Source organism: Talpa occidentalis, unplaced genomic scaffold (assembly GCF_014898055.3).
Source record: "Talpa occidentalis isolate TD23 unplaced genomic scaffold, MPIMG_talOcc4v2.1 talOcc4.11, whole genome shotgun sequence".
Taxonomy (NCBI): domain Eukaryota; kingdom Metazoa; phylum Chordata; class Mammalia; order Eulipotyphla; family Talpidae; genus Talpa; species Talpa occidentalis.
This window is the reverse complement of record NW_023601104.1, coordinates 79,559,016-79,580,791: the sequence shown is the minus strand read 5'-3', so window position 1 is coordinate 79,580,791 and position 21,776 is coordinate 79,559,016. Positions and strand designations below refer to the sequence as shown.

Below are 21,776 nucleotides of genomic sequence, written 5' to 3'. Positions count from 1 at the left end.
GGGCTGGAGAGGACACAAGGGCCTGACACATGGCATTCCTCTCACACTTAACACAGAAGGAGCAACATGTCAAGGTCCTGCGGACTAGCAGGACTGGGGACAGAATGGGCAGCATGCCCTGGCCTGTGACTGAGCAGAATATGCCACCTGGAAGATGAAGATGGAAGGGCAGTATCTGCCCTTCTGCGTCCTACCTGTCCCTTAGCTTGCACCTAAGACTCTAAACTCTACTCTAGAAGTAAAGGGAAGTGGAAGGCTGAACATCCTGAGTCCTGAGAGGTGGATGGGATTAGCCACACTGGGTGGCAATAGCACTGATGCAGCTGGCGACAGTGCCGCTGGCTCCTGGCCCTCTGTTCTCCTTCCATGGCGTCGTGACTCTTCTGAGTGAAGGGTGGACTGGAAGGAGGTACTAGCTCTGGGTATGTGTGTGGGGGGGTTTCCTCTGTCCTTTCCAGTGGCTGGGTCAGGTCACATATCCCTGACTTTAACGCAGTAGTACCTGCAAACTGACAAAAAGTATAATCTTATGTGTGAATTAATATGCACAGAAAAAAATGTGGAATACCTGATCATGAAAAATTTCATGCAATTTCACGATATTGGGGTGTCCTTCACAGAGCTTCAGAGCTGTTATTTCTTTCTGAGTATTAGCTTCCATCCTGCAAGATGAGGCAGTTAGCAACCATATACCTCTCACCAAGTTTTTTATGTCAGTACTGCCCTAACTTTAATTTTGTTTTTATTTAGAGTGCATTCAGAATCTAAGTGGCAAAGCACAGAATCATATTTATGGTTTCGTGCAGAGGTATGTGTGTGTCAGTCATGAGTCATACTACCAGAACAAGGGATGCATTACCCTTGAGAAAATGATTCTTCTGAGTCAGAAAAGAGCTAATCATATGAAGAAATGGATGCCCTACTTGCCTGGGAATTTGGTAACAAGAATATATAATCATGGAGGTAATAATCAGTTACTGAAACAACAAGCTGGCTTTCCAAGCTACCAGTAGATTGCTACATCATTTCAGAGAAGCATTTCGAATACGTAACTAATAGGAATAACAGGTGCAGAAATCACTAAGCAAGTCTGATTAAATAGCACTGCTGCAAGAAAGTTTTCTCATAAAACTCAGAAGCATATCACATTATGATTTGTGCCTAAGATGGATTACTTTATCAGAAAATATTTATTAGTTAGTAATACAATGGATTGACTGAAGAGCTGATTGGCTAATTTTGTGGATATAGAGCTTTATTCACAAATTTCATTTTAAAATGAAAATCTTAATGGAATTCATTGAGCAGGATGAATACATCTGGAGACTACCAGAAACGGCCGTACCTTTTGCTGATTATTTTGACCGCAAACTCTTGGTTACTCTTTTTGTGTACACACTTGCGACAAATTGAAAAGCTTCCTTCTCCCAAAGGTTTGTCCTTCAGATCTAGGTCGTAGTGTTGATAGAATGGAGAGTCCTGATAAGAAACCAACATCATTTAACTTAGTGGGAGGGACACGGAGGACTTGGTGGAAGATGGGGTGCCCAGGTGCGGCTGTGTGCTGTGCGCCTGAAGGTGTGGCCCTAGGCCTCTAAATCCCATGCAGTGTTGTAAACCAATGTTGCCTCAATAACAAAATGAGAAGAAAATAAAATGTTGACTATTAAGAGGGGGAAATATTAGTACTACACAAGGGATAAATAAAACTACATATGGAAAGAAATTATTGCTAATAAATGAGGAGAATTTCAAGTATAATCTAAAATTTATCTTATTTTAGTTCAAATCCATTTCCATTTCCGTCATTTATTTAAGATAAACCATTTTCCATTATTGCACAAAAGGGTTCATTCAAACTTATGTTAATAATCATCTCTGGCAAATATTGCTATTTCCATTCGTTTTTAACAATTTCATCTTGGTTGGATGGTAAGCTTATTAAATTTACTGAACTTGAAAACATTAATTAATTAGTATTGGAATTTAAACCATAAATATGTGATTTAATTAACCACATGGATATACCTTCAGCATCGCGCTCCTAGCGACATTTGTCACTCCAGGACGCTCTACTCCCACGTGGAACTGAAGAGGATCTGTGACAGCCGCGTTACGTTTGAACAGAATAGATGGAGCGACAAAGGAATAGCCCTAAGAAAGAAAAGGAGGGGTACAGAGTAAGGATTTGTTCTTTTCTAGTGTAGTTCTGATGAGATTATAATATTTTTTCTCTAACCAAGAGAGAAAAGAATGAAAAACATTCAAATATTTGTTAAGATGAATCTCATTTTGTCATCCAAAATGCAAGGTTATTTCAATGCAGTAGAAAGACACTTTTCAAGAGGAGATATTGCCATCTTCTGGTAGAATTAAACCAATTCAAAATTAAAGGCAAAAAAATGACATCCTCCTGTTCCACACCCAATATCTGACTCAGAACTGTAATTCTATTGCATTACTAACAAAAGTTTGCTTATAAACCTAACTAACTTCTCAAAAAAAAGGTAGAGCTAGGTATTAAACAGTGAAGCAAGTGTTACTGGCTTTCAAGCTAGAAAAACAAGCTTTTTGTACTTATTTTCATTATGCTTTTCATTATGCATTATACTTATTTTCATTTATACTTATTTCATTATATTTATTTTCTAATTTAGCAATTATTTGAAATTTATTTAAGCCCTTTAGAAAAAATAAATTTGAAATTAAGATTTAAAAAGGAATGAAAATCCAACAGCAAAATAACATGCTGAATAGACTAATCTGTTTGAGCCAGAAGACTCAATGGTTCAAAGGGTACTTTCCAAACACCTACTAAGTGCCCAGCCACATGCTGGGCACTTCCATATCAGTGATATGGAACGGACGTGCCAGACACCAGCTGGATGGCAGAATGAACCACACCAGTGGCTTACTTATGGAGTCAGAGAAGTGAGGTGATAATGTCATTTAATAAAATATTTTATTTTCAGTCTGAGAAAGATCCTTTCTAAATCATTTTTCAGATTAGTCACAGAAGTTAAAGAATCATATAATAATGCTTATGAACGAAAGAATATTATACATGAGTAGGGGCAGAAAGGTAGTATTCTATTTTTTATTGTTAATTTTAATCAACACTGCATTACAACGTAAGTTTCAGGTGTGCATCCTCATAAATCAACACATATATTAACATACATGTTGACATCAACATACATCAACACTGCATTAAGTTCACCACTGAAAGTCCAGTTCTACCCTTCACCAGATAGTATTGTATTCTGTATAAAAAAAACTGAAAAGGAGTAAAAGGAACATTTATAGAAAGATAAACTCATAAATATCTGCTATTTAATGAACCATCAAGCTTCGACTAACAATTTGCAACATCTCTTATCTAACTACTTTGAAGGGATTAGAGAATTCATTTCCAAGATGCCCAACAAACCGTCACAGCATCTGTTCACGCACAGCCCGAAAGGCCACCCTGCACTCGCACATGCACGCACACACAGAGTTACCTGGAAGAGCCTCTCGGAGCTCTGAGGCAGCGCCGCAGGGGAATATGTGGGGTCCATCTCCGTGAACTCTTCTGCAAAGTTACTCACATCTAACTCATCTCGAATGACGGGCTTAAAAGGCGCAGGCACTTTTTTGGCAGCTAAATCATCCCAGTTTATTTTCTAAAACAGGCAAAGAAAATTGGTACAGAAGAGAAAGCACAAAGTTGAAGTCTATATTGAAAAAAATGACAAAGATATTTAGTATATTACTGATGAAAGGGGAGGCACAAATATCAAACCAATGATTTAAATATATGTATGTATATGCACAGCACAGCTCCTAACTGCTATTTAGAGCTCCCGCCAAAGCCGTCTGACAACCCGGATTGCTGTCCATCCCTGTGGAGGCCTGGTGTCCTCCTCGGACACCAGGACATCCCAGTTTATCCACAGAGATAAAATACATTTGCCACGAGCCGCCCCCCCCCCCCCCCCGCCCCAGAGAGGCAATAAGCCACAACAAGCCTCATTAGCAATCGAGCTTTTGTTCACACTAGCATAGTGACACAATCACTCTTATTCAACGGGATCCAAGCATTTTAAAAGCTGCCTCTTCTCTCCCTTGTGGGGTAACAGGAGACTCCATGCCAGACATGCATTGTCTAAAAAACTGTTTTATGTTCTGTCATTTAAACCATCTCAGATACTAATCACAGAACTGAAGTTATCCATGAATGTATTTCTTCAAACGTCAGCACTGATAGTAATATATACCATTATCTTATGTGCCATGAAGAAAAATGAACCACCAAGTAAAAGAGTAAGAGGCCATTCATCCTAAGAGGTGTAATGAGGCCTCCCCGGTGGCGCAGCGGGTTGAGCGCTGCCATGTGAAGCTATCCTCAGCCTCTGCAGTATGGGTTTGATTCCGGCCTGCCAGGGAGAAACCCACATAGCATGGCAGACCTCTCCTGCCTCGCCCTCTGCTCCCCTCAGCAGTGTCTTCGATCGGTCTGCCTGTTCTGCAAACCGCTCTGTCTCTAGTGAATCCTCTCACCCTCCTGCATGTCTGACTTGTACCCCAGTTCTTGCATAAATAAATAAATCTTAAAAAAAAAAAGGGGTGTAGTGAGTTCAAAGAGTAAAATGTTGAGACCTACACTTCATTATGTTTCAACTAACAAAGTGTTTTCATCATGCCCTCTTGTGGAGGTAATAGAGATAAAACTTATTAGATTAAGGGTTTTCAAAATTTTCTGCTAGAATGGGTTTTAGGGCTCCTGTAATTCATCTCATTTATTTGCTCCATGTGGAATTTGAAGTTCCAAAAGGAGAACTAACCTTTTCACTTAACACCAGCTAGTAGAAGGGTCAGGTTCTAACATGGACTGTCTAGTGAATACCCTTTTTTTTTTATTTTTTTTTTTATTTTATTTTTTTTTTTTTTTTTTTTATAGAGGCATGTTATTTATTTATTTGTTTGTTTGTTTTGTTTATACATGCACTGGGTACAGTCAGAAGCGCGGGAGGGTGAGAGAATTCACCAGAGCCAGAGCGGGGTGCAGAGCAGGCAGAAGGACCGAAGTACACTGCTGAGGGGAGCAGCGGGCGGCAGGAGAGGTCTGCGCGCCATGTGGGACCCTCCTCCGGTGGCCGGGGAGCAGCCGGGGATCGAACCGGCACCGCAGAGGCCGCGGGCAGCTTCGCAACCCAGCGCTCAACTGCTGCGCCACCGGGGAGGCCCTAGTGAATACCCTTTTAACTACATGGTCAGAATGTTTTCTGTTATAAACATTTGCTTTGTTTCTGGCTATTGATATGCAATAAGAGAACCCACTAGAGTAAAGGGGTAACTTTAAAAAGGATGTTGTTAAGCTTAGTGTATAGAAAACTGCTGATACGATTCTCTGCACCTCCTTTTTGGAGGTCTTTACAAGTAGAGTCTGGTCTTTCCTAAAGCACCCCCATCATTAAAAAAGTCAAGGCAATTAAATAATCTAAAATTACTATCCCAAGCAAGGAAAGAAAGCTTTCCCAAAATAGGAAAGATACATTGCAATATCCACATATACAGGGAGTTGTGGAGAAGAAGATTCTAGGAAAATATGACTGGGGTTTCATTTTGCTTGAATATTTTCTTGAATTTTACCTTATTCTAAATTTTAAGTCAAACTTCTGAACACAGTATCTGAAATATTTTGTTCAAATATTAACCTTTCCACACCACGTTAAACTATGAAATAAGTGCACACACTGAGAAATTTATTTAATTGTAAAATGCATTTCTCACTATGTTTTACTGAACTTCTGTAAGATGGATAGAATATTTTGAAAAATGATTATACCCAGAGATTGAAGTGTGACCCTTTTCAGCATAGATGGACAGAGAGAGCATTCTTATTCTCAATCATTATTTTTTCTATGTAATAAACAACATATAAGTAGCAGGGGTTTTTCATTGTTTGGCATGCCATTTTCATTTGTTTGGATAATAGTATAAAAACACAGTGTGCAGGAAAAAAAGGAAACTTGCATAGTCCCTTTAGAGCATAAATACAATTAAGTTACTTAAAAGCCCTAAGTTCAGAGTTTTAGAAAGCAAGGTTAAGCCACTGAGGTCTGACTGTTTAGACTGATACAACTAGTCAGCTCAGCTTGTTTTCTCCACTTATCTAACATTTTGGTGGTTTGGGGAGGTTTTTGGACTAAACTAAATAGATGTGGTAGTGCTCTATGCAATGGTCTCATTAAGCTTTTTCAGAGTAAGAAAAACATTGTCACAAGTAAAAAATAAGTAATTCCCTACATGTGACAGGTATGTAACTGAGAAAGCAGTAGATCTGGAATTTTCTGAGATTTCTTCTAGGGAAAGATGATGAAATAATCATTATCTAAAACGGTGAAACACGGTGATTATAGCTCATGAACTTCAAGGGAAGCAACAAACTATCAGTAAAGGTCTTCTTAGTTCATAAGCCTAGATCCTGGGATAATAAATGGAAACCAAGATGCAGAAACTAACCAATTAGCAAGGTTGCTGAAGGTTATTATGACCCCCCCCCTCCGCCTCCCGCCCACCTTCCCTTTACTTAGGGAGAAAAGACCCTATAGGTCTCTACAGGTTTAGGTCTGATCCTTCCTAAGGGGTTCCTGTCATTAAAAAAATGCAATGTATGTGAAAGTAGGGAAAAACCACCCCAGAAGGGATCTTTTCACTCATGTCACCAAGAACAACGGGCACTCTGCTAACAGCAGGGCATAGAAAAACCATCTGTTCAATAGGGTTCACCTGAAAAAAGAGATGTTCTTTGATTTCATCTGCATCACGTGGACCACATCCCAATCTTTTCTTGGGATCTTTCATCAAAAGACGCTGAATTAAGTCTTTAGCTAAAGCACTCATTTCTTGGGGGTATGGAGGCTCACTTTTTAATATTCTCCTGTAGGCAGATAAAACTTGTTAAAACAACCAGAAGATGAAGTTACAGAGACAGTATTTTTAGCAAAAACAAGGAAAGCAAAACATACTTTGAAATTGAACTACATGTAAAAAACAGCAAAGATATTTAAAATGAGATACTATGAAATCAAATTTCTGAAAATTAAATAACCAGAAACAAAACATTTTTAGATTAATTCAATTTTAGATTAAGTCAATCCTAATGGAAAGCCACCACGCCACCTTTTTTTGGAAAAATTGGGACTAGATCAGACCTAACAATGAAGTACACTGTATGATTAAAGATTGCACAATGGAAACCACTCTTATCAGGAATGTGAACTCGGCACTCAAACTTGAAAGGACAAAAGAGAGTCACAACTGCACCTGGTCTATGCCTCTCCCTGTGTGCCAGGGAGCAGAAGGGGCCCGTGGGGATGCGGATGGAAGGAAGAATGAGACAGGGAGGCTCGGAACCACCTGGATATGGCTCAACTCTTGACATCTGAAAAGGTGCCCTGGGGCTTGGCTTTTCATGGATGAAAGCCTCTGATTAATTATTTGCTACCATAAAACAGGCCAGGCAAGCCCTGTAAGGCCAGAGGCTTTCAAAGATGAAATAAAGCCTATTATTTATTATGAAAAACAAAAAATTAACACAGTCAAGTTTCTTAGTGAAATGTATCAATTTATTCTCGGGCCACAGAAGCAATCAATCCAATCCAAATGTACCACTGCTCCTTAGAAGCTAGGTCAATAATCTAATGAGACTGAAGTAATGAAAGTGGTCGACAAAAATTAAGAAACTCACACAGTATATGCGGAGATGAACAACCATTGTTTTATTTGTGTTTGCAAAAAAGATCTGTTGTGCATTCAAATACCATTATTGAGCAAAAACACATCATAAACTTAAAAGAGACAATAGCATATAGTCAGGACATGGACTTTGGAGCCAGACTGAGTTCAAGTGCAGGCTCTGTGACCTACTGGCCATGTGACCCTGTGATGGTTCATTAACTTTTTGTGCCCGGTTTCTCCTAGCACAACATGGAGAAAACAACAGTGCCTACCCAAAATGGTATTATGACTTCCAGTGAGTTAAGACGTGACAAGCAGTGCTCAGCACAGGACCTGGAATGACGTCGTAAATGCTGCACAAATGTGAGCACAGGTTATGCTCTGTCGCCCTAAGGCAACCAAAAAGAAAACAGCCACAGAGACACAAGTTGCAAACACGACATTATGGTCATCGAAATTATAGCACAAGCAGCCTCAGAGAATCAGTGAAATGATACTGGAACTGTCATTTTTACTAGAAATTCTGGCAGTGTTAATTCTTCTAGCACTCCATCTCGGGAGACCAAGAAAATGCTGGTAGAACAAGCAACACCCTCTCCTCTTCCCACGTTTGTGTCTTCCCAGCACCCACTGCTGGTCGGGCTCTTGGCCGGATGGGAGATCATTCCCCATCAGTCACAGGCACATCTAAGGAGAAACTGAGGGTCTTTCCTCACTCAGAACAGCATAGTGTACCCCAGCCCCACCTTTCAGGCACTGCTCGCAGGAGTGAATTTTTAGTGTAGACTGATCAGAGAGCTAAATCGCCCCTAACATTCGCTTGTGGGGAGCCAGGGTCTAGAACTCGGCAGTCTGACCACCACCTTTGTAGTGCACTCTGTGTTGTCGCCTGTTCTGGAACCTCAGTCATGGGATGCACATTGACATCTCCTCCCTACCAGGCCCTGGGAAAGAACAGTCAGCTATGTTGACTGTGGTGTGGTCATCTATAACAAGCGGGCCTCGGGAGAATAGAGGGCACCTCAAAACAGGATGTCCCCACTGAGATGCCGCCTGGCAAGAGGAACAGGAGGAGACTCCAAGTACAACTCGGGGAGTGGGCCTGGACACACAAAACAGCAGCCTGGTGCAGGACTGAGGAGCACGGCGCGTGCCACGTGCCGGTAACATGGGTTTGACGTTCAGATGAGGTGGGGATCAGAGCAGGAAGAAACTGAGTAGAAATTGGAAAGGAATTCCTGCTGCAAACAGCACTGGTGTGGAGACATAGAAAATCACCAGTGAGAGCCCCCAGTTCTTGCTTTTTCAGAGTGAAGCCACTATGGCCAGAATGAGGAGAACTTAGTGGATGGTGTGGGCACCCCAACACCCCAGCATGGAGATGTAAATTCAAGAAGCCCACAGGAAACTCAGGGAATAACATCACATAGGCTCCCTGCTGTGGCAGTGAAAGGAGTGGTTCAGGGCTTCTGAGCAGGTGCAGGCCGGACACCCAGTCTTGCTAGAAAACAGCAGTGACAGAAGAGAACCAGAAATGGGGGTGGGGTGGTGAGGAGAAGGGGTTTACAGCATCCTCGCCCATGTGAAGGATGATCTCTGGCCTCCCTTCTTACTTTCTTTCCTTGAAATGTACTGGGACAACAGAAAGGGGAAATGTCAGATGGGCAACGGGCCTGTGATCATGGATCTCACTGGTCTTATCATGCCCCTCACCATCTCAAAGCAGCTGGTTTGACAACGGTGGGATGGACCCAGTTATAGCATCAGCTAGGCAGCAATACCTTGCTGGACTGGGCAGGGCCTGCTAGGAGAGTGCTTATACTTTGATTCAGAGCCCGATATTTGGTGCTGCTTCTTCCAGAACCAGGATCACAGCTCTCGGAATTGAGAGATGGAAGGGGAGTGGCACCACTCACCATCCCCCCACTAGGAAAATTTCTGCTTCCTGTTTCCATGACTTTTTGCTCTGCTGCCTAGAGGACTTAATTCCAGGGAAAGCACCCAGGACAAAACAATGATTCCACTGAACAGGAAGTTAAGACTGCCATTCAGCTATTCTGGGCTCTTCATGTCTCTGAATCACTGAATCCACAGGCAAAGAAGATCCTGATGACCAAGGAGAAACTGGGCTGCTACTGCACATAGGCAGGAGGAAGAGTGTATCTGGTTATCACCCAGGCTATTAACACACCCATGAGTATGGTCACTGAAAACTACAACAACCCAATCTCAGCAGGACTACTAATGGCCCTAACTCTTCAGGAATGAAGGTATGGGTCACCCTAACCTTCATGACCCAAACCTGAAAAAGAACCATGACCAGCTGAGGCGCTTATAACTGCTTACTGTTGAAGGCAAAGGGAATGCAGACTGGGTAGTGGAAGGCAGTTATAGATGCCAGCCATAACTTTGTGGCCAGTTATATAAACAAGGACGGTGAGTATTTCCTACTTATTTTGCCATGAACATGTGTGTATATACATATACCTGTTTTCTGTCCTCTATAATGCCCTTATTATGTAGGATAAAATACACTGACTTTGTATCATGGTATTTAAGTACCGTAATTAAATACTGTTACAGATACACCTCTGTGAATGGAGAAACTCTCCTCACGCCCACTTGCATGCAGGTGCTTTGGACTGCAAGCCCTACTGAGCATGTACAGTACTTCCTGAGCAGGGGACCTACGGGAACAAGGGCAGAGCTGAGGGGCCAGGCAGACCCACAGAATACAAAACCATGCAGGATTGTCTCCTGAGTTCTGCAGCCCAACTTACTTCCTGGCGCTGCTGGGAGGAGACAGGTGGAGGAGAGACATGCATGTGGGAAGCTGACAATGGAAGCTTCTTGATGTGGTATCTCCTTTTGTCCCAGCTCTCCAAGACCTGTCTAACTCCTTTGTGTCTATTTCTGCCAGAAGGTGCCTAAGCTAATGGCAAGCTTTCAGGCCTCAGCTGGCCTGACCCTGTTTGGCTAGGCATTTGTGCACGAGGTAATTTTCAGAGTTTGATTAGGAATATCCTTTCTTCTCTGTTTACACTCATTCTATTAAAAAGCTTTCACTCTCAGAGTTTGCTTCCTTTGCCTCTGTGTGCATGGATCTGAATCCCTTTCAGAATGAGCTCCCCTTAACTGTCTGGGGCCCCTGGTTGCCCCTCAGTGATATAGTATTTAAGTTTTCAATAGTATCAGTATTTAAGTTATGGGATTTCAAGAAGAATGAACATCATTCAAGGAGTTTATGTCCTCTTCTGGGGAAGGATTAGTAAGTTTTGGTTACATGAGGGACAGCTGTATTATATTAAGTGAAATTATGACCTTGCTACGTCCTTATTTGGAGATTAAGTGTGGTTTAAGCAGATGTCTATGGTGGCCAAGTTGACATGGGGTGGACTTGTGAGGGCTAATCTTAAGTGCCACTTGACCTGGTCACAGATAGTCCATATTAACATTATTCTTGGTGTGTCTGTCAGTGTGTTTCCAGATGCGATTAGCATTCAAATTGGAATCCTCCTCCCTATGTGAGTAGGCACCACTCAATCCCTTCAGGGTCTGAATAGAAGGGAGGATTGCTGCCTGCTGCTTAACCTGGAATATGCGCCTCCTTTGTCTGGACTGCGATTTCCAGCACTGGCTCCTCTCTGGCCTCTGAATGGAGGAACGCCACTGGCTTTCCTGGGTCACCAGTTTGCAGACAGCAGACTGACTTCTCAGCCTCCATAATTATGCAAGCTGATTCCTTATAATAAATCATCTTAAAGTTCCTATTATAGATACATATATATCCTATTGGTTCTGTTTGGAGAACCCCAATCCATAACAGCCAGTCCCTTTATGTTCAGCCACTCCAGTGAGCTTGCCATGGTTGAACTACATGTCCCTGTTGACTAGTGACACTGGTCATCTTTTCATTAACTTATTTACCATCCACAGATCTTCTTTGATGAACTGTCTGCTCAAATCTTACACTCATTTTAAATAAGTTTATTTTGCTTGAGTTTTGAGAGTTCTTTATATATTCTGGATACCAGTCCTTTGTCAGATATATGATTTGCGATTTTATACCAGTCTATGGCTTGTCTTTTCAATCTCTTAACAGTTTCTTTTGAAGAGCAGAAGAATTTAATTTTGATGAAGTCCAACACATCAGTTGTACATCAGAAATCCTTGCCTAATCCAGGTCATATTTTCCTTTATATTTTCACCCAAAATTTTGTAGTTTCAGGTTTTACAATCAGGTGTATGATCCATTTTTAGTGATTTTTCAATTTTTCAATATAATGTGATTTATTACAGTTCATTTTTTTCCATATGGATAATCACTGGTTCCAGCACGATCTGCTGAAAAGACTATCTATTCTCTACCAAACTGACTTTGAATCCTTATCAAGAACAGTTGTCTATGTATGTGTGACTCTATTTCTAGACTCAGTTCTATTCTATTGATGATTTGTCTATATTGATATAAAGACCACAGTGCCTAAATTATGGTAGCTTATAAGTCTTGAAATCAACTATTCTACTTTGCCTATTCTAAGTTCCTCTGCATTGTTATATAAATTTTAAACCCAGGTTATCAATTTTCTATTAAAAAAAAAAGCCTGTGGGGCTTGTGATTGTGTTGAATGCAGAGATCAGTTTGGAAAGAAATAACATCTATTGTGTTAGTCCGTCATACACATACGTGGATCAGTCCTTAACTGAGTACTTGAGGGGTACCTTCTGCAAATCTCTGGACTTGTCTCTCTCCAGCTTTCTCCTTTCTGACACTCAACTTTTCCAATTAGCTGCCTTTGGCTTTTGGACTGTCAGTTCCATCTCCTCAACTCTGGGGTTTCCCTCCTGCACTCTGGCCTCAACACTCTCTCAAGGCAGTCAGCTGGGCAATGGTGGGGCTCACCTCATTTATTTTCCGTCTCTCAGTGTTCACTGTCCTTCATTGTTAGATGTTCAATATCTTCAAAACTGTTCTTTCATATGTTTTGCCCATTTTAAAAATTGTTTCAAGCAGGAAGGTAAATCCGATCCCTGTTATTCCATCTTGGTAAGATGTGGAAGCCTCAATTTTTAATTTTTAATGTCAAATCTGTTCTCAAAGTTACAAAATTCAAGTAAAAACAGGACAAAAACATAACTAGTAATTAGTAATTTGTTCATTAACTCATTTCATTCCTCTGATATTGACTGAATTCTGCACAGCAAGCATGGCCTGGCTGCTGAGCACGCATGCTGAGGGTAAAAGTCAGGCATGCCCCTCACTCTCACAGAGTTAATGGTCTGGTGGGATGGACAGCAATCAAATCATTACTAAAAAATTGTAACACTGCAATTGTGATGACTTTTGTGAAGGAGAGGAACAGAACAATGCTATGATAACCTATCAGAGGGTAAATTTTATTCTACTGAAAAATTTTTTTATCTGTTAAGCCTATACCCATGAGTTGAAAATATGATTACTGTTTCTTTATATTAAAGTCACAAAGAAATTATATTATGTATACACTGGGGGGAAAAGTATCCATCACATAAACTTCTCAATAATGATTTACATACTAAGTTAAGAAAATATGCTAAACTGCTGAATAATATTCCATTGTGTATATATACATCTTCTTGATCCAGTCATCTATTTTTGAGTATTTGGGTTGTTTCCAGGTTTTATTATTCAGCAATCAAAAAAGATAAACTCATGCCATTCTCAGCAACGTGGAAAGAGCTAGAAGGAATTATGCTCAGTGAAATAAGCCAGAAGGAAAAAGAAAAATATTGGATGGTTTCACTTATAACAGGAATATAGAGAAACCAAATAAGACATCAGTGTAAAAAAAAATAGTAACAGTACAAAACCCAACAAAGCAAAAACAATTATAAACCAGAGACATAGTGCAGGGAAAGAGGAGGAAGAGGAGTGAGAGGGAGGGAGGGAGGAGCACAGGGGACTGTGGTGATGGTGCATGGGTGCCTTGGGGAAGGAAATTCTAAGGGGACTCAATCTGAGGGGTGGGGGGAAGCAAATATTGTCTAAAAAATGTAAAAAATGATAAATGTTAAATTAAAAAAAATCTTAAAAAATTTTGTTTGAAACTTAAAAAAAAAAAGAAAATATGCTAAAGGTTTTGGAACACACACATTTATGACAGCACATCTACGCAACTTAAGATCTAATCAGGCACACACAAAAAATTAAGATTATATATCTACATCCTAATGAGTGTACACAGAATTTACCACTTAAACATTACTACGTCTATCTCTGTTAAAAAAATTATTTTTTCATCAGACTAGTTGGAGAAATTTGATTAGTTCCTTCACTTTATTTTGTTAAGTCTTACCTAGATATCTCAGCCTGGGAATTCTTCTCTCCATCCACAGTGAAAGGAGATGCTCCAGTTAGTAGCTCATACATTAGAACACCCAAGCTCCACCAGTCAACTGCCTACAAGACAACAATTTCATTTTATAGATTGTAACTTGTATATATTTTAAAAAGAACAAAATAAACATATATTTGGAAAATATTTTAACAGAAAATTTATATAACTTTCTGTGCAAGGAATATTACATTACCACACACAAAATAGACAGGAACAGGACAAATACGTAGGTAGCTTCAGATTAGAATTTAAACACAGCAAAGTTAATCAAGGGATGAAAAGTGTTTTAGTTGTTTCCTAAACAAGTAATGGTTTTACTCTGAATAACTTTTGGAAAATTTAAAATTTGAAGTGAATTCCTAAAACTTTAAGTACGTAAAATTTTTGGATTTAAGATTGAGGGGGGCAGAGAGTAAAGCAGAAACAGGTGGCCTGAAATCATGAGAGACACTTTCTCCATGGCTGGGGAGGACACAAGCCATTTGCACACAGTATATCATTTAATAATTCAATAACATCAAGGTATTCCATGAATGGTAAAGAACAATTTATTGACTAGCTTTATTCTGGACTTCAGGTGTACAGAACTCTGGAAATGATGTAAGGTTTTCTTACCTAAAAATTGGTTCTGTTAGGTCTCAGAAAGTAATGTTCAAAGTTTAACTATTCCAACTTGCTACCAAATATCCCAATAGTTACAAAGAATACCATGAAGCAAACTTTTTTGTTTGCTCTTCTATTTATACAAGCAGCTTAATGGCCACTTGAGTCAGGACCCTCAGAATGTTCTGCTGTTGAGTCTGAAAGCTGCTCTTAAAGGGGTACACATCTCCAAACTGATTCCTAGTTATGGGCCTGAAGCTAGCGCCACATGGACCTGAAGATGATGATTAGTCATTAGCAAGGAGACTAAAGATTCTCCACAGTTATATACTTGCACTGTGTATGTGGATTTTGAAAGGGAATGTCGGAGACAGGAAGATGGGGAGGGGAAAAAAAGTCAGAATTCCTTATTTGGAGAAGATAAAGCAAAAAGTTTAAGAAAAAAACTGAATAAATTTGTACCCTTTTAAACTTAAGAAGAAAAAAAATGTGACCTAGATTTAATAACCTAACTACTTAGAAAGACTCTTCCACAATCTTCATTTTGCACAAGGGGAAGTGAGGAGGGGAAAAGATGAATTTTTTAAAGGTTCAGAGAAACAGACATAGAGTATCTTGCATGCAGGAATTTTTCCTTTGTCCAAATTTTTTACAATGGCTATTGCTGGTAAAGAGATGGTGGACAAAGTCTCCAGCATCTCTGCAGAGTTTAATGCACACATTTTTATTATCATTTCCTTCCAAAACACTAGCTATCATAATGTGTTCTGACATACAAAGGAGAGAAAAAAAATGTATGCAAGACCTCACCAGACAGCAGGCTCTGTGGAAGAGACTGTACCTATGTTATTAATTTTTATAATACATTATAGAGATAATTAAAAAAGTATCAAAAATAGAGCATACCTTGTCATGTCCTGAATCGCCCCCTTTGACAATATCTGGAGCCATGTACTCAATAGTCCCACAGAAGGAATATGCTCTTTCAGCCTTAAATAATCAAACAAAAAAGATTTGATTTCAAGTTATCACAACAAATGATAAGAAAGTGAAGTTAACACTACATGTCAGTTGTTGAGATAAAGCACAGTAGCAAAGCAGTGGTAGAATCGACATGACTAGAGATCTGCCCTGCTCACCAGGCCAGACCATCACCGATACGGTATGAGTAGATGTCCTGACAGAAGAAGGCTCATGACTGAAACCCTATGATGATTGATCCATCCATCCATCCATTCATCCATCCATCCATCCATCCATTCATCCATCCATCCATCCCTGGATCTACCATCACCCATCCATCCATCTATTCATGAATCTATTCATTCACTCTTTTTTCTGTATGTGTATATATTTCAATTATTGGTTTCTTTTAACCAGTATTTTCATAAAAATATAAACAGCCCTAGTAGGTTAATATGAACTGCTAACACTTTAGTATGGATGACTTTATTCCCATGTAGGCCAGTTTGGGAGATAATTGGGAAACCTGAAGGGGGAAGGAAGGCCAAATGCTAAGGAAGGGAACAGGGAACTCGAAGACGAGGAAGAATGGAAATAACAGGGAATGTTTTCCTGGCATATCACCTTGTCTGTTTGGCACTGTAAATAGTAATGTTTAATGATGATGAGCACAATTGCCTTTAAATAAAGGTTGTGTCTTAAAGACAATTGTTTCTCTTTTGTAGAACTTTCACAATGGAAAAGGGCCAATTTATTGTAACAGATTGAAATAATTGAAGAAATTGATTTTTAAAATGACCAATGATGTTGTAACAGAGTACATATCAAATTGTTATGCAAATACACTAAATAGGGAAAAGCAGAATACCCCTTAATAATGTACATTTATATGACTGTATCTGAAACTTATAAAGGCACTTTGGTGCCAGCAAAATATATTTTTTAACTATTTTAGAGAAAGCTTTTCAATTCACACTTCACTTTTATTGCACTAGAAAGATTTCAAGAAAGATAAGTATTTCTCCTATTTACCAAGATTAAAATTAAATAACAGTACTCTAACAATATTACATAAATTGTAGAAGTCCCCTACTTTTTAGCTAAAGTTAAACAAGCCCACAGAAAAAATGAACGTGATGAATTTATTTTGACATCATGGTAACAAATGTATTAAAACTACCTAATTTAAAACATATATATAAATATATAATATGTGGTTTATGATTAATTTCTTTTTATGTGCTAAATATGCTAAAAGATTATTACTCTAGAAACGAAAAGAAATAATTGAATTATGCTTAAGTTTGCAGAAATTTTTTTCTTGCTAGTTGGCAGAAAGTCATTGAATAGCTAATATAAAATTGTATGTCAAATACCATTATCTTTCTGCTTCATCATTTCAGTACCAAAGGCTAATTTTGTATCAAACCTCTAGAAAGATTAAAGCTAAGTAAAATTAATTTTATATAAATTTTGGGGTGTAAGAGTTAATGAAAAAATTTTAACATTGTTAGAATGCTTAGACAGAAAAAAAGTATAAAAATTAGGGCATTCATTTGTTCACTGAATTAGTAAAAAGAACTACTACAAAATAACTTTTTAAAAAAGCCCAAACTTAGAAGTTAATATTGTTTACTATGCAACAGCCCTTTTTGGATATTAAATAAAAATCTTATTATATATCTTCTATAGACCATTAGGAGTAAATGAAATATGAAATCTTAATTTAAATAGAAGATTTAGGAAGGGGGGGAGCAAAGAGAAATTATGATAAAGAAAACACATAGCAAGATAAGAGAAATAAATAAAAATAGGTCAGTAATCACCATATACAGATTTAACTGACCAGTTAAAAGATAGAAACTGGATCAAAAACAAAATCCAGCTATATGTTATTTACAAAAGGCACACCTAAATCATGACAAAGAAACACTGAGAAAGATCTCTCAGACCAGATTCAGCTAATAGAAGACTAAAGTATCTTTATTAATAGCTGAAAAAAAAAAAAAGAACTTTAAGGCAAACAGGATTATTTAACTTAGAGTGATTACATAATAATAAAATAAACATTTCACTATGGAAATAACACTAAGCCTGAATTCACTCAAAAAATTTTGAAGTACCTAAAACTATGAAAAGCAAAAATGAAGAGATCTTCAAGAAATGAACAAACCCACAATTATACTGGGTATTTTAATATATTTATCTTATAACTGAGACCAAACAGTAAAATAGTGAAGCCATGGAAAAATCTGAGAAATGTTTTAAACATACACACTAACTTATATCTAACAATCAGAGAACATAGCACATTTATAGAAATTAACCTTGTTACTTCTCACAAAGGTCTCAAATAATACAAAAATTAAATAATTTGTATTCTGATTTCCAATCAGAAAACAAAAAAATAGAATTCATTTACAGTATGATAACAAAAGAATCTTATAGATTTGAAAACTAAAACACCATTTCTGAATAATTCATGATCCAAAGAAAAAACACAATCGTGTAGCCTATTAGAATAACAATATGCCATATATCAGAATGTGTGATATACATCTAAAGCTATCATTAGAAATTCATAGTTTTAATCAAAAAAAGAAAGATTACATATTTGTGAACTGGATGTCTAACTCAAAAGAAAAATATCAAAGAAACTCATAGAAAGTCAAAGGAAAAATAACAGAGGAACATCATCAAGGGAATGAGAAAGTCAACAAAAGCTGTTTATTTGAAAAGACAAATAAAATGGGCAAATCTCTGGCAAACTGATCAAGAAAGAAGAGGAAAGTTACGAATCAATAATATTAGTAATTTAAAAGGAAATATACTATAGTTAGAATATATATTAAAAATAAAGTCTACAAGTAACATGATGCCAAAGATTTAAAAATTTAATAAAATTTCTGTGAAAGAAATTGAAAACCTAAATATAAGTACAAATAATAAAAAAAAATGGAATCAGTATTTGAAAAACCACTCATACTCACTTTGTAGGAAAAAAAGAAACAAGCAAAACAAAAAACCCCGATAGCTATCGAATTGAATTCAACAGAAATCTTTACGGGGATAGGACCTTTCTTTCATATAAACTATTCAAATTCATTTCATGATCTCAGTATGACCATGATACGCAAATCAGACAAATGCAATATTAGAGAGAAAATTATAGGCAACTTAAGTAAAATCCTAAACAAAATAAAAGCAGGTAATGTTAACAATGTACAAAAAACATGAGATAGAAAGTTTGTTTCAAGAACTAAAAGATGGTTAAAGCTGAAAAAGAAAAAAAATGTGTCAATGTAACTTGTACCATTAGATGAGTAAAAGGTAAAATCACAAAAATTGCCTTATATAAATGAGCAATTAGAAACTAAGAGTATAATTTAGCTACCAAAAACCTGATGCAAATTATTAGACTGACTAAAACCTACAACAAGCAGCCTTAAAACCTAGGGGAGTAATAAAACCAAATGGAACCAACCACCTACCTAAACACACACAAGATGAGTGTCAGAATTGAAGATAAATGATGCGCCATTAATTTCTACTAGGGATCTGATGTTTTCTTTTAATCTAGTCATCTACATAAAAAATCCAAATGAGTGGAACTAATGTAAATTCAGCAACATTGCATGCACAAACTCAACAATAAAAAACATTGATTAAAAAAATAGACAAGAGATTTTAAAAAACATTCTTTTAAAGATGATCAACAAATGGCCATCAAGCACATAGAAAGATACTCAACATCACTAGGCATTAGAGAACTACAAGTTAAGACTTGAATGAGATATCACATTCAATAGGGTGTCCCTATCCCCAAAAGCAGAAATAAAAAATATAGGTAAGGGTATGGAAAAACTGGAATCCTTGAGCATTGTTGGTGGGAAACCAAAATGGTATAGCCACTATGGAAAACAGTATAGTATATTCTAAAAATAAAATTATCATATGACATGGTAATCTCAGTGTAGTAGGTATATATCCAAAAGAATTGAAAGTATGATTTCTGCTGTGTCCGTTGTGATTTCTCCTCTTTCATTGATGATCCTATTTATTTGTGCTTTCTCCCTTTTTTCCTTTGTGAGCCTGGCTAGGGGTTTGTCTATTTTATTGATTTTTTCAAAAAACCAGCTCTTGGTTTCATTGATCTTTTGGATTGTTTTTTTAGTTTCAATTTCATTTATTTCTGCTTTGGTTTTTATTATTTCTTTTCTTCTACTGGTTTTGGGGTTTTTTTGTTGTCTTTTTCTAGATCTTTGAGCTTCGAGATGAGGTTGTTTCTTTGCGTTCTTTCTTGTTTCTTGATGTGAGCTTCTATTGCTATATATTTTCCTCTTATTACTGCTTTTGCTGCATCCCATACATTTAGGATATTAGTGTCCTCCTTGTCGTTCAATTCAAAAAATTTTTTAATTTCTTAAGAATAATCAGTAACTACTATGAACAGTTATATGGAAACAAGTTTAACAATCTAGAGGAGATGGACAAATTCCTACAACTCTACAATCACCCAAAGCTAGATAAAGAAGAAATAGAACACCTAAACAGACCAATTACAATTAGCGAAATTGAAATGGTAATAAAAAACCTCCCCAAAAACAAAAGCCCAGGACCTGATGGATTTACAAATGAATTCTACCAAACATTCAGAGACGAATTAGTGCCTATCCTTCACAAACTCTTCCAAAAAATTGAGAAGGAAGGGACAATACCAAACACGTTTTATGAAGCCAACATTACACTAATACCAAAACCGAACAAGGACAACACAAAAAAGGAAAACTACAGGCCAATCTCCCTAATGAACACTGATGCAAAAATCCTCAATAAAATTTTAGCTATCAGAATCCAACAATGTATCCATAAGATAATTCACCACGACCAAGTTGGATTCATTCCAGGGGCACAAGGATGGTTTAACATCCGAAAATCAATCAACGTTATCCAACACATCAACAAAAAGAAATATAAAAACCATATGATAATATCAATAGATGCTGAGAAAGCTTTCGACAAAGTGCAACACCCATTCATGATAAAAGCCCTTGAAATTCTGGGGATACAAGGAACATACCTCAACATCATAAAGGCCATCTATGACAAGCCAACAGCCAGTATCATTCTCAATGGTGAAAAGCTGAAAGCAATTCCATTAAGATCTGGAACAAGACAAGGATGTCCACTCTCACCATTGCTTTTCAATATAATACTGGAAGTCCTAGCCAGGGCAATAAGACAAGAGAAAGACATCCAAGGAATCCAAATAGGAAAAGAAGAAGTCAAACTATCACTATTTGCAGACGATATGATATTATACATAGAGAACCCCAAAAACTCCACAGAAAAGCTAATTCAACTCATCAATCAGTTCAGTAAAGTGGCAGGATACAAAATCAACACGCAAAAGTCAGTAGCCTTCCTATACACAAACAATAAATCTGAAGAAGAAGAAATCAAAAAGACCATCCCTTTTGTTATTGAAACAAAAAAATCAATATTTGGGAATAAATCTAACAAAAGAGGTAAAGGACCTATACAAAGAAAACTATAAAACACTGTTAAAAGAAATAGAAGAAGACACAAAGAAATGGAGAGACATCCCCTGCTCATGGATTGGAAGAATAAACATTATTAAAATGGCCATCCTACCAAAAGCAATATACAGATTCAATGCTATTCCAATCAAAATTTCAATGTCATTCTTCAAAGAAATAGAACAATTATTGATGAAATTCATATGGAATCACCAAAAACCCCGAATAGCCAAAGCTCTCCTGAAAAAAAAAGAAGGGAATGGAGGCATCAGACTCCCAGACTTCAAACTATACTACAAAGCCATAATCATCAAAACTGCATGGTATTGGAACAAGAACAGACATACAGACCAATGGAATCGAATAGAAAATCCAGAAATAAACCCACAGATTTATGGTCAACTAATCTTTGACAAAGGAGCAAAGAATATGCATTGGAGCAAAGAAAGTTTGTTCAATAAATGGTGCTGGGAAAACTGGGTCGCTACATGCAAAAGAATGAAGCTTGACCACCACCTCACACCATACACAAAAATCAACTCAAAATGGATTAAAGAACTAGACATAA

General features: G+C 37.6%; 1 protein-coding gene across 4 annotated transcripts in view; it reads right to left on the bottom strand.

The window, feature by feature from the left end:
* RPS6KA5 (ribosomal protein S6 kinase A5) overlaps positions 1–21,776 on the bottom strand; it is a 147,430-nt gene that overhangs the window by 19,458 nt on the left and 106,196 nt on the right. For all 4 annotated transcript variants that reach the window (XM_037503707.2, XM_037503709.2, XM_037503710.2 and 1 more), the window contains 7 exons: positions 15,612–15,695; positions 14,061–14,164; positions 6,775–6,925; positions 3,504–3,665; positions 2,029–2,154; positions 1,346–1,479; positions 569–662 (listed from right to left, as the gene is read on the bottom strand). In XM_037503707.2, coding sequence (XP_037359604.1) covers positions 569–662; positions 1,346–1,479; positions 2,029–2,154; positions 3,504–3,665; positions 6,775–6,925; positions 14,061–14,164; positions 15,612–15,695 — 855 coding nt within the window. The remainder of the gene's footprint in view (positions 1–568; positions 663–1,345; positions 1,480–2,028; positions 2,155–3,503; positions 3,666–6,774; positions 6,926–14,060; positions 14,165–15,611; positions 15,696–21,776) is intronic.